Below are 21,172 nucleotides of genomic sequence, written 5' to 3' on the forward strand. Positions count from 1 at the left end.
TTGAATAAAGTATATTTTGATTTGATTTGATTTGATTTGAGTGGGTCCCTCTGACACGATAATGTACCATGATCACTAGAGACCCGACCATGAATATGCTATGTATACTGTGGTAAAGAATAAATAAATAAAAAAGCTAGAATTATAAAAGTTAGGGATCAGACAAAAGGGCTTGTACACTGTTATAGTCATCGCGGTTACAGTCTCCCTTGAGAATAGACGTCATGTCAAAAACACCATCGCCATTTTAAAAAATAATACGTTAATTTATTAAAATAATTTAAATATAATATAATTATAATTTTGATATGTATTCCTATGAGAAATTAATGTATATTAACTTTATATACAGAATCGCTAACTGTCACGAAAAGTTATATTTATCAAGCTGTGCACGCGACTTCGTGCACGTTTGAATTTAACAAAAAAGTTATCGTTGTAGCCTAAGCTACTTTTTATCACAGCAGCTTTCTGCCAGTGAAAGCCCCGTCAAAATCGATCCAGCCGTTCCAGAGTAGGCCGGATCTCACCGGAACTTAACGACCTCTGATTGGTTGGATCCATCTACGCTCCGAAAAACAGAATAATTATTAGAAAAATTTAAAACATTCACTGAAACGATGTACAGAGACAATTTATCTATACATATAATAAAATTGGAGTGTCCGTTTGTAATATTAAATTAACAGCCGTTTACCAAATTCATATGTATGTACACAGTACATATACCAAAATTACATTTTTTACAATTTTTGTCTGTCTCTTTGTTCCGGCTAATCTCTGGAACGGCTGGACCGATTTTGACGGGACTTCTACTGATAGATGGCTGATGTAATAAGGAGTAACTTAGGCTACAACAATGACTTTTTTGTTAAATTCAAACGCGCACGAAGTCGCGGGCACAGCTAGTTCTAAATAAATCCGCTTTTGGAAATCTTCAACAATTGACTGCTCAAATGGTGCACGTTTATAATATACTAGCTGAACCTGCGGCTTTACGCGATATTTATAAAACACAAACTTTCAACCCCCGTTTTACCCCCTCAAGGGTGGAGTTTCGTAAAATCCGTTCTGACATTTAATTCAACAGTGTAACACGACGATTCAAAGGTGTTTTCTTGAGCTTAAGTACTTGAATAAGAAATATTTTGATTTTTAATAAAAAATTTGAATCGAAGTCTAAACAAAAATGTAGAGAACACACGACAGCAACTGTCAAATAAATTGCTGAGTTGACATTTTGTGATTTGTTTTGAAAAAAAGTATATACGTATGAATAATGTGTAATTATTTAACCCGCAAATATACATAGTTAAAAAAATAATGATTTTTGGTCGACAACACGACGTATTAAATCCACGAAATTCAATGACGTGACAGTTCAACGGGCGGCCATGTTTGACGTTTAAGGGTGCGTTCAGAGAGTGTGTCCCAAAAAATATTTTCGTGCAGGGACACAGTAAATTCAATGGAAACTAGTCCACAGTAAATTAATTATTAATAATTAATAAACCGTATTTGTTTAGTTTTATTTATTTCAACCAAGCGAAGCGAAAGGTTTTGATCTAGTATAAAATAATTTAGTACTTACATTAAGATGACGTTCTGGTACCCTAACTTCTCCGCACATGGTTTCCGCACTACACGCGTCTATACAATGGGATCTTCCACTTCTAATGAAGACTTGGCGCGTCGGACATTTTCTGGAAAGATTAAATAAAGTTTAATAAATAAAAAGAGCGTACTCCTTTCTTAAAGGCCGGAAACGCATCTGCAAGTTGTTGCATCCCTTGTGCCTGTAGTTACACTGGCTCACTCACACTTCAAACCAAACACAACAGTACTGAGCACTGCTGTTTGGCGGTAGAATATCTGACGAGAGGGTGGTACCTAACCAGAGGGACTTGCAAAAAGTCCAACCACCAAGAAAATTTACTAATTTAAAAGGGATAAATTATATTAATCACAAAAATAAATCTCGATTCATAGCTGGGGGGTAATTCCACTAATCAACAATTTATTCCGAATCGGAGAAAGCTAAGCGCCACCGATTCCGATTCCCATTCGAATTCGACGTCACAATTTGTTCGTAGAATCGTCGCCCGCTAACATTTATTTACCTGAGAGAAATATTTTTCTATCTTATCACTACAGATAAGATATCAGTGTTACGTAGCAATTTAAATTGTCAGAATGATTTTAATGTACAATAATTTCGATAAAAAAAATGTAGTCCGATCAAAAGACAATGTTGAATTTTTTTATTAATAATTTAATTGTATTCTTGAAGTGAAAATATATTCTGGTGAGTTAGCAATAATTTTAATTTATGATAACGATTTTTTTATAGTGTTTTCGTATATTATATTTTACGTGGGTGTTTTTTTTTTCGGTGTCGGATCTAAATAATTTAATTACCAAAAACACATAAATACGTTGATATTTATAAATCGTATTTAGAATCGTATTAAATAGTATTTAGAGCGTGTTAAGTCGAAGACTGTAATGTTTTCATCAACACGACGCCATGTTTTTTTTTTGCGAACGTTGACAAATAAGACATACGTACCCGGAAATGTATTTTTTTTACAAATTTTAGAATAATCATAATAAAATAAACACAAATTATAGTTTGTGTTTATAATAACAAATTATAACTCAGAACGTCTGAGAAGAATGGACGACAGCTCAGTATTGCTTGTCCAGTCACTAAAAAACATGAATCTTAACCAGATATTGCGAGTTAATATCCAGACAAGTACAAGTGTTTATGAACATATAAGAACTAGCCAAGACAGACCTTAGGCAACAATATATTATCCTACGTTATAAGAAGAAATGATATTTTATGTAGTTATAAATAAATTTCAGGAAGGACCATTGAACTTGGCACCCATTTAGATCTCACTTCTTTTGTCATTGAAGTCAACAACCAAGGTATATATCATAATATTGGACTTAGCTACTTTTTGTATATAAATTATTAGTAGGTACATAATCAGCCTGTAAATTTCCCACTGCTGGGCTAAGGCCTCCTCTCCCGTTGAGGAGAAGGTATGGAGCATATTCCACCACGCTGCTCCAATGCGGGTTGGTGGAATACACATGTGGCAGAATTTCGTTGAAATTAGACACATGCAGGTTTCCTCACGATGTTTTCCTTCACCGCCGAATAATGTAGTTAGAACGCGTGCATCTTAACCGATGATTTCGGGTTCAAACCCAGGCAGGCACCACTGAATTTTCATGTGCTTAATTTGTGTTTATAATTCATCTCGTGCTCGGCGGTGAAGGAAAACATCGTGAGGAAACCTGCATGTGTCTAATTTCAACGAAATTCTGCCACATGTGTATTCCACCAACCCGCATTGGAGCAGCGTGGTGGAATATGCTCCATACCTTCTCCTCAACGGGAGAGGAGGCCTTAGCCCAGCAGTGGGAAATTTACAGGCTGATTATGTTATTATGTTTATGTTACTCCATCTAAGGTTTTAACTCTGGATAGTTTCTTTACTAAATATAGAAGAGCTTATGTCGAGAAGAGCACCGTCAAGGCGAAGGCCTTGTGATTTGTGGATAGCAGTAGAATATGCTAAGCAAATAGAGTATTGTTTCCTTTGAACATATACATTACTTTATATCTGAAACTTGGTTTTGACTTCTAGTTCGCAAATTATATTATGTTTAAATTGAATTGTTATTTTACACGCGTTATTGCTGTCGTCGACGTCCCAATGTACCTTCTCTATTTGTCCATTGGACCCATTCACCAGTCATTTGCTGACATCAGCATGCTTGCTCGATACTGTTCTTCCGAGCAATAAGGATCCCCGTTTGTAGCGCTAGAGTACATACTCTACTACAGTCTCATGAAACCTATTTTTTTGTTATATACTAATATTTGAACAAACAAAGAATATGCAATCTAATAGACTAGGCAGCTTCAATCGGACGGCATTGGAATAATTCTTATGAGCGCGGTGGCCACTCGCTCGGACACGTGCGCGTCAAGGTTTTATCGCAACGCTCCTATCCCGCTGCTGCGGCGTCGCGTCGTGTGTACCGAAATGCCTATTATTATTATTTTTTAAAGTATAATGATTTTGCACCATTGATGTGCGCTAAATGCCAGTTAATAACGTAATAAATACTAAAGTCGACTATACTCATAAGTACTAAAACGGAAATATTTGGATTTAATAAATTATATATTCACGTGAAGACCTTAAAATCGACATTAAGACCGGCTGTCCTAAGTTTTGATTGCTGGTTCTTACATCATTTTTTTTATACAGTTATTACAGGAACTAAGTATAAAAGTGTTCCTAATAGACCCAATAAAATGAAAAATTAAAATAAAATGCTAAAAATTTACCAGTTTCAGATTTTTTCCTTTGTATTGGCCTAATTATCTACCTGCATGCCAAATTTGGACTTTCTAGGTCACCTGGAAGTAGGTTATAGTTTTGATCTATAGGTCAGTCAGTGATAAAAATGACCATTTTTAGACATTAATATCTAAATAACCGTTTGAGATGCATTTATGAAATTTGGAACACATATGTATCTCGCGAGTCTTAATATATGAGCCAAATTTGACACGTTTATGTCGCGCCAGTTCTGAAAAAAATCTCTAATCAAAACATTTAAATAACTAGATGTACGCGTGGCTTTGCTCGCGTTAGTTTGAATCTATATAAATAAACATTAACATCGCAGGCGGATAAAAGTTTCAAATGCTTTACAAATAACATGATTTAAGACAGAAATCGTACAATCCATGAAATAAAACACATCTTACGTCCTGATAAAGTGACTTTCAAATAGCCAGAGTATTATTATAACCGCTTTAGTAGTTTAAGAGTTTATGTATTACAAACAAACATATCTTCCTATTTAGTATATTTGACTAGGGACGCGTCCCGGCTTCGCATGGATTAATTTATAAATGATATGACATTAATATAATTGCGTCATAGTGGCTTCCGACTGTACGCTTGGATCTTTTAAATTACGCAACGGATTTTAATGCCACTGCTGGGCTAAGGCCTCCTCTCCCTTTGAGGAGAAGGTTTGGATCATATTCCACACACGTTGTAGAATTACGTTGAAATTAGACACATGTAGGTTTCCTCACGATGTTTTCCTTCACCGCCGAGCAAGAGATGAATTATAAACACAAATTAAGCACATGAAAATTCAGTGATACCTGCCTGGGCTTGAACCCGTAATCATCGGTTAAGATGCACGCGTTCTAACCACTGTGCCATCTCGGCTCTTTTTCTTCTCGGTGATTCCACCCTACATATAAATAAGCAAAAACTAACATCTTAATTATATCCGATACTAATGAGATGTGACATCCTTTGACCAATTTCGGTTATGAAGGCAAATCTCAAGCGAGCCCAGCCAACTACACAGGTCTACTACAGTGCATATGTGTGCGTGCAAATACAGACGCACGCTCATAATCCGATGGGACGGCATATCAAACACGACCGGAATGATAGCTGGATCACGGAGCAGGAGGAGACATGGGCGTGGACAATAACCCAATAAGTTTTTATCGGTCTGACTTAGGACTCGGTCTTTTGAACTCAGAACCTCGGAAGTTCAATATGTGCACACGCTGAACATTCCGGTCGTGTCGTATTTGTGGCCGAATTAGTCCTGGATGGCTTCATAATTTCTCAGTGCCAATGTTTATGGGCGGTGACTCATCATCAGGTAACAAAGTGCTACCTTTTTGTATTTGAACGATAAATAAAGCGCATGCTCTCCGTAGACACGATCGTCAAATCGCAGACTGATATACGAATTTGTTTTCTTTTTTGGACATGATTAGCAGTCACCAAACATTGGCGCATACATTGTAAGAAATATTGACCGTCCTTCTTCCGGCTCCAACGTTCGCCCAACCCACCTTTATAAAAGTAGTTGGTGAACGTTTCGCGATGTTGGTTAGTGTTGGCGCGTGCTCCATCGGCGGCAAATAGTAGCCAGATTAACACTACCAAACCCTCACATTAATGCCTGTATAGCACAGAAGCGCCGCAACTTCAACGTCCTCCATAGTGAATAAGGGGCGTATGTTTGGAGAGTCTTTTTTGATCTATTGTGAGTTCGGAGATATTGGATTTATGTTGGACAGTTGGACATACATTATATCATCACTACGCCAGTAAACTTACAGTTAAACTGGCTTACTCAAACCGGAACAGGTCAATATCTATTTAGCGGTAGAATGTGTATTGGGTACCCATTCAGACAGGCTTGCACAGAGCCCTCCAAAGAAATCAGTACATAATTATAAGATACAATAACATTACAATATTTGAAGATACCCACCTTAAAATAATAATACATCTATGCTAATCTATACTAGTATTGTAAATGCAGAACTGTCTGTCTGTCTTTTGTACTTTCAAGATCAACCCACTGAACCGATAAAATGTTTTTCTTTGCGTCATGTTTCCACTTCAAGGAAGAACATAAGCTATATTTTTATTCTTAATATCAGACGACCAACCTTTTAAACGACAGCGAAGTCGCAAGCAACTAGTAATATTCTTGATATACGCACGTGGTTGCTGATTTTCGTTACGATACAACGTTACGTCAACGTCACTAAAGCAGCGATCAAACAAAGTTTTGATAAGCAAATATGGAAAATGTTGATAAGTTTTATTATTTCGCGTCAACAATGTCTATATTTGGCAAAACTAAATCATTTCGGCGTATATCAGCGTTCAGGGCGGCGTGAAATGGTAAAATTTTCAACTTTCTTAACATTATTTCATAATTATAACATCTGAACTCATTTACGCGACTATAGTGCTATCTCTTTCGCGTTTTCGGATTTAAAAGGATGGAATTATATAGATGTCCAAGCCCGCTGGGTAGGTACCACTTATCAGATATTCTACCGCCAAACAGCAGTACTCAATATTGTTGTTTTTACGGTTTGAAGGGTGAGTGAGCCAGTGTAACTACAGGCACAAGGTACATAACATATTAGGTCCCAAGGTTAGTGGCGCATTGGTGATGTAAGGAATGGTTAATATTTCTTACAGCGCCATTGTATATGGACGGTGGTGTCCAGTTGGCGCATATGTATGTCCTTGAGGTTCAAGATTGCTTCGTACCAAATTCCTTCGAAATCAACTCAAACAGACAGACAGAGTTGCTTTCGCACTTATAATATTAGTAGAGATATTCATAAAATCTTAATTAAGTATAAAATAACGTAACAATTCGTTCAAAATATAATCTTGGCTTTGTTCTTTGTTATAATAAATTCATCCCGATATAATAATATTAGCCAATGAGGGTTGATTTACAGCGAACACAACGTCCAATTATGAAAATAAACGATGCAGAGTTAAACTAGAACACCCCCTATTAGTTTCGTATCCATAATTCAAGATCGTTATTAACATTTGACTTTTCACCTTTCGAAATCGAAATTTCGGACGAATATCTGCATTTTTTGCAGCAGTAGATTTTTTATGTACCCATAATGGCGAAACACTTAAGAGCTGCTTTTTTAGTGTTAATAAACGCCTGGTAAAGTCCCGAACGTACGACGAAGTGATCTTATGAGGGTTCCTTTTTCCTCTTAGTGATTCGGAACCCTGAAAATAGAGCCGAAATGGCCTAATGATACGAATGAACGCATTGGAGCAGCATTGTGGAATAAACTCCAAACCTTCTCCTCAAAGGGATAGGTCCAAGAACAACACTGGGACATTTAGAAACTGTTACTTAACTTATAAACAAGTATGAAATAGTATTTAAAACGGGATATTTACCATGTTTTTTAATTTTAATTTGGTGGAGCTCGATATTTCGACATTATCTACGAATGTCTTGTTCACGAGACCCGTTTTAAATACTGTTAGTAATATAAATAACCATGTTAATTTAAAATCTTATAAAGTATGAAATAGATTTTAAAAACATTGTTTTTATAAAATAAAGATTTTAATATTATACGCGTCGCATATAACAACGAAGTACCTTATAGCCTATACCAGTACACGCGCTACACAGAGGACAGTAGAGCGATGGAGAGACGTGACGGTATTAGAGAGCGTCATGACGTCGTCACGACACACAAGACGGTATTAGAGATTAAGAGAGAGAGAGAGGGAGAGGGGGGGGGCGGAAAAGAGAAAGGGAGAGGGAGAGAGAAAGAGAGAGGGAGAGAGAGAGAGAGAGGGGGGGAGGGGGAGAGAGAGATCGATAGATTGAGAGAGGGATTGAGAGAGAGGGACATTGAGAGAGAGAGGGATTGAGAGAGAGAGGGATTGAGAGAGGGACATTGAGAGAGAGAGGGATTGAGAGAGAGGGATTGAGAGAGAGAGGGATTGAGAGAGAGAGGGATTGAGAGAGAGAGGGATTGAGATCTCTCTCTTAAGCTCTCTAATATACTCTCTCTCTCGTCGTCATTACGTCTGCCGTCACGACACACAAGTCGGTCTTACTCCCAAGACGACAATGCATGTTTCAAATTCAAAACTAGATTACAAACTTAGATGATAATCATCAAAGATACCAAGACAAATGAAATTTGTATTTCCATTGGCTTCCAGGTGATGACTACTCCAGTAAGCGGCAATCAAGGTCAAATGTACCAGGGGTACCCATACGTCAATCCGATTGTCATTGACGCACCATCAATCGACGCAGAAACAGCTGCGAAGTGGTCGAACTTACCACGGAAGCAGGTGGTACCAAAGCAGCCGTTAACAAACGAACCAATCATTTATATAGATATTCCTGACAGTGGACAATCAGGCGTAAGTATGTTTAGCTTCAGTTTTTATTATATAATAGTTGCACGCAGCTTTACTTGGTTTTCGTCAGTTGTGAGGCATAGATTAGTACCCTATATCCTACTTTAGAGTTCAAGCTTACTTAGTATTACTATTTGAGATGAGCCACAGACAGATCAAAATCAAAATATACTTTATTCAAGTAGACTTTCAAAGCACTTTTGAATCGTGATTTAACAAACTATATTAAGTGAAGCTACCACCGGTTCGGAATGCAGATTCAACCGAAAAGAACCGACAAGAAAATCAGTAGTTACTCTTTTAAAAATACAAAGTCATATTAGTTAAATACAATTACATATGTGCATCCTGACTGGAAGTCAACAAATATTAACTCCACGCTTTTTTTTAACATCTTTATAATCCTGTATTGAATGATATGCCTTCTTCACCAATGTATTTTTTTAAAATGATTTCAATTTATGAAACGGCAAAGTTAAAAATATCTTGCACAAATCCCTACAACCAAGTATTTTGGTCTATATTTATATTACAAATTCGAAAGTAACTCTGTCTGTCTGTAACGTTTCACGATCAAACTACTGAACCGAATTTGATGATAATTGGAACGAAGCAAGTTTGAACTTCAACGAAGGACATAGGCTAGTCTAACCTAACACAAGGGCGATAGAAACGCGAGCGAATCCACGGACGACATTTTAACCCCAGGGCTATTGTCTTTCCCACTCCTTGCAAAAACTTTAAGCTTAATTGGAGGGGTATTGAAACATCAGTAGCTCATTAAAATGGGGATTAAAATAAAATTGCTACTACTTAAAAGAAAATTACAGTTTTAAAATTTTACTTTTTTCCTTATTAGGGCAGTCTTGTTTAATATAATCATGAGGGTACAGTGTGTCATATAATTTCAACCATATCAAATCCACAGAGCAGCAGTTGTACCATAGAATCATCAAGACCAGCTGTAGCAGCTGGCTCTGGAGCTTCAACTGGAACTGCGAGTAAAGTCGATCCTGATGATAATCCAGTTGTCTACATTGATTTACCAGAAAGTACATCATCAGTCACTAGTGACAATGAAAGGCGTAGACCAGATAATCTCAGCGGCCTGAATAATCCAGGTTTCGTTGAAGTAAGTAATATAATTCTAAGTAATTATCTTTTATAGATATAATAAAATTGGAGTGTCCGTTTGTAATATTGAATTAACCGCTTTTTACTGAGTGCATATGTATGTATACACGGTACATATACCTAAATAATATATTTTACAATTTTTGTCTGTCTGTCTGTCTGTTTGTTCCGGCTAATCTCTGGAACGGCTGGACCGATTTTGATGGGACTTTTACTGGCAAATAGCTGATGTAATAAGGAGTAACTTAGGCTACTTTTATGTTAGAATTATATGTAAAATAATAATAAAGTCACGCTTTTTTATTAAATTATAAAACGCGCACGAAGTCGCGGGCACAGCTAGTGTAATAATAAATTCACACCCTAAAATTTACCCACGCAAAAATGATAAAATTTCCAAAAATCAAAATCAAAATATTCTTTATTCAAGTACGCTCATAAAAGCACTTTTGAATCGTCATTTTAGAGTGTTGAATCAAATGTAAAACTACCACCGGTTCGGAAAGTAGATTCTACCGAGAAGAACCGACAATAAACTCAATAGTTACTCTTTTAAATCATTTTAATTGTACTAAACAGAGTATGTCAGTAAACAACAATTAAAGTCCAAGCTTTTTTATCGATAAAATAATCTTGTATTGAGTAATTTGTTAAGGTTAATATACTTTATTGTACACCAAACAAACAAAAATACAGAAATCTTAGGACTAAACGAAAAAAAAAAAAAAACAAATATAGAAATAATGGTCAAAACAAAAAATAATATAAAATTTGCCTTATTTTTCAATGTTTTTTTGACATGAGCTTTAAATTTTTTAATTTGCCAAGGTAATATAATTATCAATTTGGAGTCCCATTGAGTTATTAATAACATTATATGCTGATTATTGTCAATAAGTCATAGACCCCACTAAAACCTTCTGACATTCTGTGAAATATTACATATATATCTATTAAAGACAATGAGATTTAGACACAGACAAAATTACTAGTTTTTACTAAGATATTCCTGACGATAAAATTAAGAAATTTTCAAAATTACATCTTTTCGGACTCAGTAGTTTTGGCTGTGCGATGATAATCCTCAGGACAAACATATTTTATAAATACATAAATTGAAGATTGTCAATATTTTCACATTAAACCTTCATGGAGTATTTGCAATATCTTGGATAGCTGAATTCAAAGCATACATTATTTTTGATGGGAAATGGGTTGTTCAGGAATTAATCCATAACTAGTCCTTGAACAACGTTGGAATACCCCGTATTTTATAATAATTATGTTTCTCATTTGAATATTTCCAGGAGACGATATTTTACGATCCGTTTAAAAATAGAAGAATAGACGTTGGACAGAATCGTGATTCAGCAGCACCTGGAACATCAAGTGATCAAGCTGGTGAGATATTCCATACTACATTTATGTAATTTCTTTAACAAATTAGGGGGATAGACGAACTGGCAAATAGGCTATCTGATTGTGAGTGGTCTCCAGCCAGATAAACATTGATACTGTAACAGTTATTTGGATTGGATCTTACATCGTCAATGCACCACTAACCTTGGGAAGATGTTATGTTCCTTGTGCCTATATATACAATGGCTTGTTCAATCAAAACGGATCACGAATGAGTTCTACCGAGGCTTGAGACCGGGCGTGTACAATGCATATAAACTATTCCATGTTTGACACCGATTTTCCAAATTTTCAGGATCATCTGACTATGTATCATCACAATACGTTTCGAAGGAAACCCTCGTTTATGGGTCGCAAAGCCCTCAAGTACCTTCAAGACCATCGCCAGTTGAAGACTACTTTATACCAGTGACAGACTTTCCGAATCCTCCACCAGCTTACACCGAAGTTGACACGTCACCGGCCCCGACGCCAACACGAACGGAAGTCATCGTCCCAAGTGAGTAACTATCGATCCTATACTTAGAACAGAAGATTTAACGCGTTTTGGAGACGGTGTTACATAGTCCCTTCTAATATTATAAATGCTAAAGTAACTCTGTCTGTTATCTGTTCACGCGTAATTCGCTGAACCGAATTACGTGGAAATTAGTATGGAGAAATTCGTGCTCACGTCGCGCCAATAAGAAGTTACTGGGTTTTTCTGTCGAAAAATTCTTAGTAACAGCCCGAAGACTGGAAGTTTACATTCTCGTGCCTCGGACAGCAGGTAAAGCCGTTGCTCCTGCGCCTGAACTCTTTCCGGTCGTATTTGCCGTCCCGCCGGAATAAGAGAGTGCATCTATGTTTGCGTGTTACACTATGTCCTGCGCAGTTGGCTGGTCGAGGCGAATGACATCTTCAATTGTTTTCAGTTATTCATTTAAGTATATCGTCATTCAAAATAATTTTTGCGTAAACATAAACAGCCTGTAAATTTCCCACTGCTGGGCTAAGGCCTCCTCTCCCTTTGAGGAGAAGGTATGGAGCATATTCCACCACGCTGCTCCAATGCGGGTCGGTGGAATACACATGTGGCAGAATTTCGTTGAAATTAGACACATGAAGGTTTCCTCACGATGTTTTCCTTCACCGCCGAGCACGAGATGAATTATAAATACAAATTAAGCACATGAAAATTCAGTGGTGCCTGCCTGGGTTTGAACCCGAAATCATCGGTTAAGATGCACGCGTTCTAACCACTGGGCCATCTCGGCTCTTTTGCGTATACTTGATCAATATATCGTTTAATTCAACCAACACATACAAAGGAAGAAAAACGAACGGACACAAATTCTCACTACAAATACAATACAACAATATCGTAATACAGATTCAAGATGGATACTTGATACGTTTCAAAGAGACTTCATATATAATGATAAAATTGGAGTGTCTGTTTGTAATATTAAAATAACCGCTTTTTACTAAATATGTCTGTATACCACTCACGGTACATATACCAAAATAACAATTTTTACATTTTTTGTCTGTCTGTCTGTTTGTACCGGCTAACCTCCGGAACGGCTGGACCGATTTTGACGGGACTTTCACTGGCAGATAGCTGTTGTAATAAGGAGTAACTTAGGCTACAACGATAACTTTTTGTTAAATTTAAAAGCGCCCGAAGTCGCGGACACATATAGTAATAATATATATAAACATATAATATTTATCATATATACTAATATTGTAAATGCAAATTAAATCTCTATAACAAACGTCTGTTTGTATGTCACGCTGTCGCAGCCACACGAACCGCTGAACCGAATTTGATGAAATTTGTTTCTCTTTTTTATGTCGTAGGTAAGCAGACTTGCAAATGGGCCACCTGATGGTAAGTGGTCACCACCACCTATAGACATCGGCGCTGTTAGAAATATTAAATATCCCTTACTTCGCCAATGCTCCAACCTTGGGAACTAAGACGTTATGCCATGTCATACTTCGAACCGTAACACAACAATACTGCGTACTGCCGTTTGGCGGTAGAATATCTGATGAGTGGGTGGTACCTACCCAGACGGGTTTGCACAAAGCCCTGCCACCAAGTAATTTGTAGTGTTATGAAGCGAACTTTAACCCCAGGGAAGGGCATAGCTTTTTTTACCTAATACTAGGTCAGATGTTGCAGGAATTTGTAACAAACATTAGGACAACTTCTTCTGTTAAATTAACAAACAAACAAGAGATTCAAATTAACAATATTATAATAGATTCAAATAAGCTGAAATCGTGGTTGAATTGAATTTACAACTAATGAAAGTTTACCCCTAGTTGTGAAACTGAAACATGCCGCGAATCACAAGTAGCAACCAGGACCTCAACGTGAATAACTTCATAAATTAAATCTAGAATCTAGTCCAGTAGTTAGAGTCCAGTTCTTGTTCTCGTGAACAAGACATTCGTAGATAATGTCGAAATATCGAGCTCCACCAAATAAAAATATCCCGTTTCAAATACTTGGAGTGTTAAAAATGACCATGTTAATTTAAAATCTAGCTAGAGTTATATTTTGGCAAGCAGTGTTCACGTTGAAGTCTAAAGTCTACAGTCCTAATAAATGTTGTATCACTAAACACAGAAGTGTCAACAAAGCACTGCAGTCGCGATAATCCCCTTTGAAAGTTTTAGAAAATTATCGCACGCAAATTTCCCTTATATATTTCCATTTTTAAAACCGACTTGTCACCTTTGAATAGACAATACAATAAATTCGACCAATCTGAATACATTCTTCTGTTTTCGAATTCTAAATTCATAAAGATGAAAATGTTGGCAAACGGCACAACTTAAAAGTCCTCGTATATATGAAACAGAGTTACTGTTTATCACTTACTCATTCGCGCTGAATCGAATTTGACGAAATTTGGTATGAACCACCCTTGAACTCAAAGGAAGGACATTTAAAGTGATAACTTCATAAGGGAGGTTAAACCGCTTCGTTACGTAACGCGTTACGGCGCCAGTCTGTCTGGCTTCCCTTTCTCTTACGAATACGGCAGCGGTAGGCCGGCAATTATAATGATAACTATTTAAGGATTGTGTTAGAACACGTGCATCTTAACCGATGATTTCGGGTTCAAACCCAGGCAAGCACCACTGCATTATCATGTGCTCAATTTGTGTTTATAATTCGTCTCGTGCTCGGCGGTGAAGGAAAACATCGTGAGGAAACCTGCATATGTATAATTTCAACGAAATTCTGCCACATGTGTATTCCACTAACACGCATAGAAGCAGCGTGTTGGAATATGCTCCATACCTTCTCCTCGAAGGGAGAGGAGGCCTCAGCCCAGCAGTGGGAAATTCACAGTCTGTTAATGTAAAATGTTAAAAACTAAGAATAAAATATATTTTAATAATAAATAACGTTTCTTTAGATAATCATACTAATATAAAATTTTAATAATAACCTAAGCTCTTCTCAAGATAAACAATTTCATTACAAAATAGATCAACTTAGACAAGTTGAAGTTATCACCTCTATCAGGCGTCCCGGGACGTACGTGCATTTAGGTTTTTTTATACCCAAAAACCTAAAAAAACATAAAACGCAAGCGAAACACCGGACGACAACAAATAACATACATGAAGATACATGACCAATGGTTTATATTTACAGATCAACAGACGCCCATTGGAATCGCCAGCTCAGACAGGAAGCTGGTGTCTTGCCCGCATTGCAACGTTCGGGTGCACACTTTAGTTGTACGCGAGAACGCGTGTCTGACGCACGTAATCGCAATTTTTTTTATACTCGTGTGAGTATTTCGATCGTGAACAGATTTTTTTTTTTTTTAATTATTAGACGTACGCACGACGACGTACGTCCTCATGAAACCTGGCCGTAAGTCATGGCCGATAGAAATTATTAACCATTCCGTACAACACCAATGCGCCACCGACCTTGGTAACTAAGAGTCTTGGTCCCTGTAGTAACGCTCGCTCATTCCACTTCAAACCGGGTAGGTACCACCTACTCACCACATATTTTACAGCTCAACAGCAAGACTTAGCGCTGTTGTGTTCTAGTTTGAAGGGTGAGTGAGCCAGTGTAACAGGCACAAGAGAAAGAACATCTTAGTTTCCAAGGTTGGTTGGAGGTAGGATATCAGATAAGTACCTACCCAGAAGTCTTCACAAAGCCCTACCATCATGGGTATCTATAGCCTATTCCAATAGAAGTAGGAAAAAAAGATAAACAAACTTAGATTTAAATATTTCATGCGATTCGCTAATAACTCAGCTATATTGTGCACTGCTAAGAGTTTATGATTAATATATCTTTATTTATAATACAACACTATTACACTTAACCACTTATTTCCACTTTAATTTTACTTAAAATTCCGATAACAGTTTCGTCGACGCTCAAAACGCCATTTTTTCGCTCGACCAATGAAATCGCGCTGTCAGACGTTGTTTATTTGGCTTTTCTCCTCTTATGGTTGGAATAGAGTATATGTACTTGTATGTCGAAATTATTATTAATGCTTCATATCAAGCCACACCCTTCCACAACAAATTTAATTAATTATAACCCCCCTCTTTCCAGGTTCTTACCCATTGGCATCCTGATTTACTGCACGGATTACTTTAAGTATAGAAATCATTACTGTCCGAACTGCAATCTTTTAATAGGCTATGAAATACCAATATTCTGCCAAGGAATGACATATGTGAAAACAGTTTGACATTACATTGCACCTACAAAGACAGCTACAAACAATTTATACTTGATGAAAACCCGACTTCGCTAGTGTAAAATAAATAAAAGTAAACAAATATAAATTTAAATGCAATAAATATCGTGCAAGGGACGAAATTATTATTTGAAACAGACTTTCTGAACGCACCCGTAAACGTCAAACATGGCCGCCATTGAACTGTCAGGTCATTGAATTTCATGGATTTAAAATCGAAGTATCTCGTTCATAAGAATTTTGCGGTTATACGTTGTCGACTATAAATCATTATTTATTAACGATCTGTAATTGTGGATAGATTTCAATCGGGTCTATCGTAGACCTGACCGAAATTTTTAATATCGATACTGAGTGCATAGTACTAATGTTCTACACACGCATAGACAATACCAGAGGTCTTAATTACGTATGTTACTAAACGAATCAACAGGATTGTTTTAAAATAAAATTAACTACGGTTAGGACCGTCATGAATCGCAATTGACTAACATTAACAGTTGACAGTTCCTACGCGACATTGGCGAAATAATCTGTGGCCTCTCGGCAAGCCAAAACTAAAAAAAAAAAAACAATTTGATTGACAGTTGACACTGACATACGATGACAGGTATTTTAACATAAGGTATATGTCATTCTGTCTTCTCCATCGCACGTGACATTGGCGAAATAGTCTGTTCCCTCTTGGCACAAATAAAAAAAAATAGATTATTTAGATCTCGAACAAAGATGACGTATCAATTCAAGGTCATAGTTTTTTTTTTTTTTGATAAGTCTTCATTTCTGCCATTGGAATAGACTAGAAAAATAAGTAATATTTATGTTAAATATTTATTGATGACAATATGATCACTAGTGTTGCCATTATTAAAATCAGTAAAGAAATACGCGGGTTTTATTTTGTATTGGCAACATTTATGTCCATGGATAGTATCTATCGGATGTATATATTATGTTATTTAATTTACTTTTGTAATATCATTTATGTTAGGGATGTGTTAAGTCCAACTGGGTGGATCCACCACCACTTATGAGAGACTTTACTGCCAAACAACCTTGGGAACTAAGGTGTTAACACTCAAATTGGAACAAAACATTGCTGTTTGGCAGTAAAATATATGGTGAGAGGGGTACCTAGCTAGACGGACGGATAGCTTTCAAATACCCTACCCCAGGGGGAACAACAAACTGGTCGTGAACACACGAAAATATACAAATATTATTATATAATCAACGACTTTATATGCATATTTATGTAACGTAAATAAACAACGTGGATATATTTATAATTGATTAAAAATTTATATAAAATGTTTTTCTTGTTTTATTTTTATTATCTGTGGGACTCACCACAGAACACGTGCAATGTCAAATGGCGAATGGTCAATATTTACAACCTATATTAATATATATTGCGCACTAGATATTACGTTCCAAACAGCAATTCTGTTTTGACTGAACTGTACTGCAGTCCGTACACCCGACTTTAGTGTGACATCTGCATTCATTCAGTGTGGACGCGTGCGGAGCGACGCTAATAATTCGGATATTCGAAACAAAGTATGAACGTTAACTAAAATAACAATTTAATAGTCAAGTAAGTATCTAATAGTGAAAATAATATTAAGTAACATCATTTAAAAAGGTATATAAAAAAAGGGACAGAGAGAAATGAAAGGGACGGAAAGATCGCCTGGAGGGACATAACGCTTTGTCCTTACGTGACGATTCAGTTCACTCTACTGTAAGCCGCGTTTAAACACTTCGTTCCAAAAACATTTTTCATTTGTTTAATTATTGATGTTTACGTTATTTTAAGCTGAGAGTACAAATGCAACTAATATGCCTTCAAAATGACATTAAGCCTGTCTAGACCGTACTTATTTTTGCTCATTTCTAAATAATAGTTAAAAATAAATATGTATAATTAGAAATCAGAAGCGGTTTTAATTTTTTAAAAAGTACAATTTATTACCTAAAACTAAATTTATAATTACTTCAATAATTATTTGGAATTAAATGAGACAAATTCTTTCAAAATCAAAACAAATAACAATTTATAAAATATGACAAAACTTAAATTACGACACACGTCTATCTCGCCCGACGGACGCCAACAGAATAGGGCGTGGCGCTTTTTTTTTATCTGTATTTGTGTATTGCTGTTGGCCCTACTGGCCTTTACAGCGTCACCGAACGTTGGGGCGAGTGCTAAGACTCTGCTTTAAGGTGAACCCTTTTGGGCTCGAGAGTGACGTTCGTCCTGAGGGTGTCTCCTATGAGATCGCACCTCGGCTCAGAGCGTAGTCGGTGGCGAGGCGCTGGTATTCAGCCGCTTATGTTAAGTTACCCACTCTTAACTTAAGAAATCTCCAACAGTATTATAATTCTCATCTCAAATAATTGATTATGTTTAATTTATATTTTTAATACTTAATGCTATTACCAAATAGTATATCTTTCAATTTTGAAATATTTGTTACGAATAGCACATATATTATATGGATTATATTCAAATCAAATCAATATATACTTTATTCAAGTAGGCTTTTACAAGCACTTTTGAATCGTCTTTTAACAAACTATATTAAGTAAAGCTACCACCGCGACCGGTTCGGAATGTAGATTCTACCGAGAAGAACCGGCATGAAACTCAGTAGTTACTCTGTTTCAACATCTAAAAATAGTCATGTTAGTTGAATACAATTATATATGTATGTCATGTCTCCTGCCTGGAAGTCAACGAGCATTAACTCCACGCTTTTTTATCATCAATATAATCTTGTATCGAATAATATGCCTTCTTTACCGATGTATTTTTTACAAATGATTTGAATTTATGAAACGGCAAAGTTAAAAATGTCTGCGGAATTTTATCATAGAAACGGATACCTACCCAAAAATTAATTGTTATATAGTTGATGAATGTTCATTAATTCGATTCGTTAATACATATTATGCATTGTGAGAGTTTTTTCATGTGATACGGAATCTACTGTTGGTTAGAGATTCTTTAATTTTATTTTCAGTAGTCTTAATACAGTTAAATCTCCACTGTATCTCTCCATCGCACGTGACGTTTCATTATCTATGCGCTATCAGCACAAATAAGGGACCATTAATTTATTACGCAAGACGATTTAGGGGGGGAGGGGTCGACCGTGTCTTATGTTTTCTTACAAGGGGGTGGGAAGGAGTCTCGATAGTACTTGAAAAATCCAAAAAGTTCTAGTGGGTTGAAAAATATCAATAAATTCATAATTTTTTCTAAAATTCATTCGTAATATATTGAACATGGTAACTAAAACAAAAATAGTTTTTAATTAATATTTCACTTCTGCATTAACAATATTAATATTATAATGATATTTATAATTAATATTATAATTATAATGATTTACTTTTGCAGCTAAAATAAACTCAATAAGTTATTTATAAAACGCCTACACTATTTATCAGAGCAAATATATCTAACGCTGCCATTGCTCGTAATATTGAATTAACACTGAACGCTGTTAATTTTATCTCATTACGGCAGAGTCGGATTTAAAATTCTGGAGGCCCTAGTGCTCTAGGCGTGGAGATCCTAATAATTATATTATGAATTTATTTGAATATTTTAATTTCAATCAGTAGGCTATAATTCATTTACTTGTATCGGTAAATTTTAATACAGTAATTAGTAACATTGTTATAATTTGCCTATATCTAGATATTTGTTGAGATGGCCCAGTGGTTAGAACGCGTCTTAACCGATGATTTCGGGTACATACCCAGGCAAGCACCACTGAATTTTCATGTGCTTAATTTGTGTTTATAATTCATCTCGTGCTCGGCGGTGACGGAAAACATCGTGAGGAAACCTGCATGTTAGACACATGTAAATTTCCCACTGCTGGGCTAAGGCCTCCTCTCCCTTTGAGGAGAAGGTTTTGGAGCATATTCTACCAAGCTGCTCCAATGCGGATTGGTGGAATACACATGTGGCAGAATTTCGTTGAAATTAACATACATTCAAATCGTTTGTAAGAATTACATTAATAAAAAAAGCTTATTATTCTTATAGAGCAGATAGAAAAGCGTGGAGCTAACACTTGTTTAATTCCAGGCAGAATATATTATATACATATATTATTGTATTTAACTAACATAACTTTGTATTTTGAATGTTGAAAAAGAGTAACTACTGAGTTTCTTGCGGGTTCCTCTCGGTAGAATCTACATTCCGAACAGGCGGTAGCTTCACTTAATATAGTTTGTAAAATGACGGTTCAGAAGTGCTTGTAAAAGACTACTTGAATAAAGTATATTTTGATTTTGATTTTACAAAAAATCTTACATATCAAAGTCGGATAATTATTGTTCCAACGCTCCGTCGCTAGAGAAATGTCATTTTTTACTTATATTGACGCTTTTCCATCATTTTCTGATAACGCGCCGGTTTTTGAAGTGATAACTTCTTATGAGAGTGAACCGCTTCGTTACGTAACGCGTTACGGCGCCAATCAAAACAATTTTTGACAAAAGGAACTAGTAGACTGAGAGCCAGTGATCGGCAGACTTACGGTATAGTAGCAAGCTTCAGCAGTCCCTTAAAAGCAATATTGAAAAAGAATGTAGAACATTATAAAATATGTCTCGTAGAAAATTCTACCATTCGTATGAAAAACGAATGGTTTCTTAACTTACTGTAAACTATTATTGATGTAAAAATTTTAATATGAGACTCACCTATTTAACTTAATTGGTCCCGCAGTCTTTCTAACCTTCAACGCATCCTCCCAGAACCTTACCGCTTCCGGTAATATTGTATTCTGAAAAATAAGACAATATTTTAATGAAAATTGTACGTCATATTTATCGGAGACGGTCATGAATACAGTCTCTAAACGAGAAGCGGAACTTAACTCAGGTGTTTTGCGCCAAGACGGAACCCAGCTGATGTACTCTATTCCAATCTTTGACGCGATATCATTGGTTATTGGGATAGCTTGACTAGTCTATGATATTCACTATGGATTTGCGACAAAATGGCGTTTTGAACATCGACGAAACTGTTATCGGAATTTTGAAAGT

The 21,172-nt window shown here is 36.2% G+C and overlaps 2 protein-coding genes across 3 annotated transcripts in view; one reads left to right on the forward strand and one right to left on the reverse strand.

Annotated features, from left to right (window-relative positions):
* Positions 1-21,172, reverse strand: part of Invadolysin (invadolysin) — an 87,188-nt gene that overhangs the window by 16,355 nt on the left and 49,661 nt on the right. For both annotated transcript variants that reach the window (XM_026627316.2, XM_026627314.2), the window contains exons 4-5: positions 20,828-20,910; positions 1,592-1,703 (exon numbers count right to left, since the gene is read on the reverse strand). In XM_026627316.2, coding sequence (XP_026483101.2) covers positions 1,592-1,703; positions 20,828-20,910 — 195 coding nt within the window. The remainder of the gene's footprint in view (positions 1-1,591; positions 1,704-20,827; positions 20,911-21,172) is intronic.
* On the forward strand, positions 2,222-17,166 carry LOC135194520 (uncharacterized). The gene is made up of 7 exons (XM_064220098.1): positions 2,222-2,305; positions 8,595-8,801; positions 9,727-9,930; positions 11,240-11,333; positions 11,647-11,850; positions 15,016-15,154; positions 15,949-17,166. The coding sequence occupies exons 2-7, from the start codon at positions 8,598-8,600 to the stop codon at positions 16,085-16,087; spliced, it is 984 nt and encodes a 327-aa protein (XP_064076168.1). The 5' UTR covers positions 2,222-2,305; positions 8,595-8,597; the 3' UTR covers positions 16,088-17,166.

This window comes from Vanessa tameamea, chromosome 31, assembly GCF_037043105.1.
Source record: "Vanessa tameamea isolate UH-Manoa-2023 chromosome 31, ilVanTame1 primary haplotype, whole genome shotgun sequence".
NCBI classification, from domain to species: Eukaryota; Metazoa; Arthropoda; class Insecta; order Lepidoptera; family Nymphalidae; genus Vanessa; species Vanessa tameamea.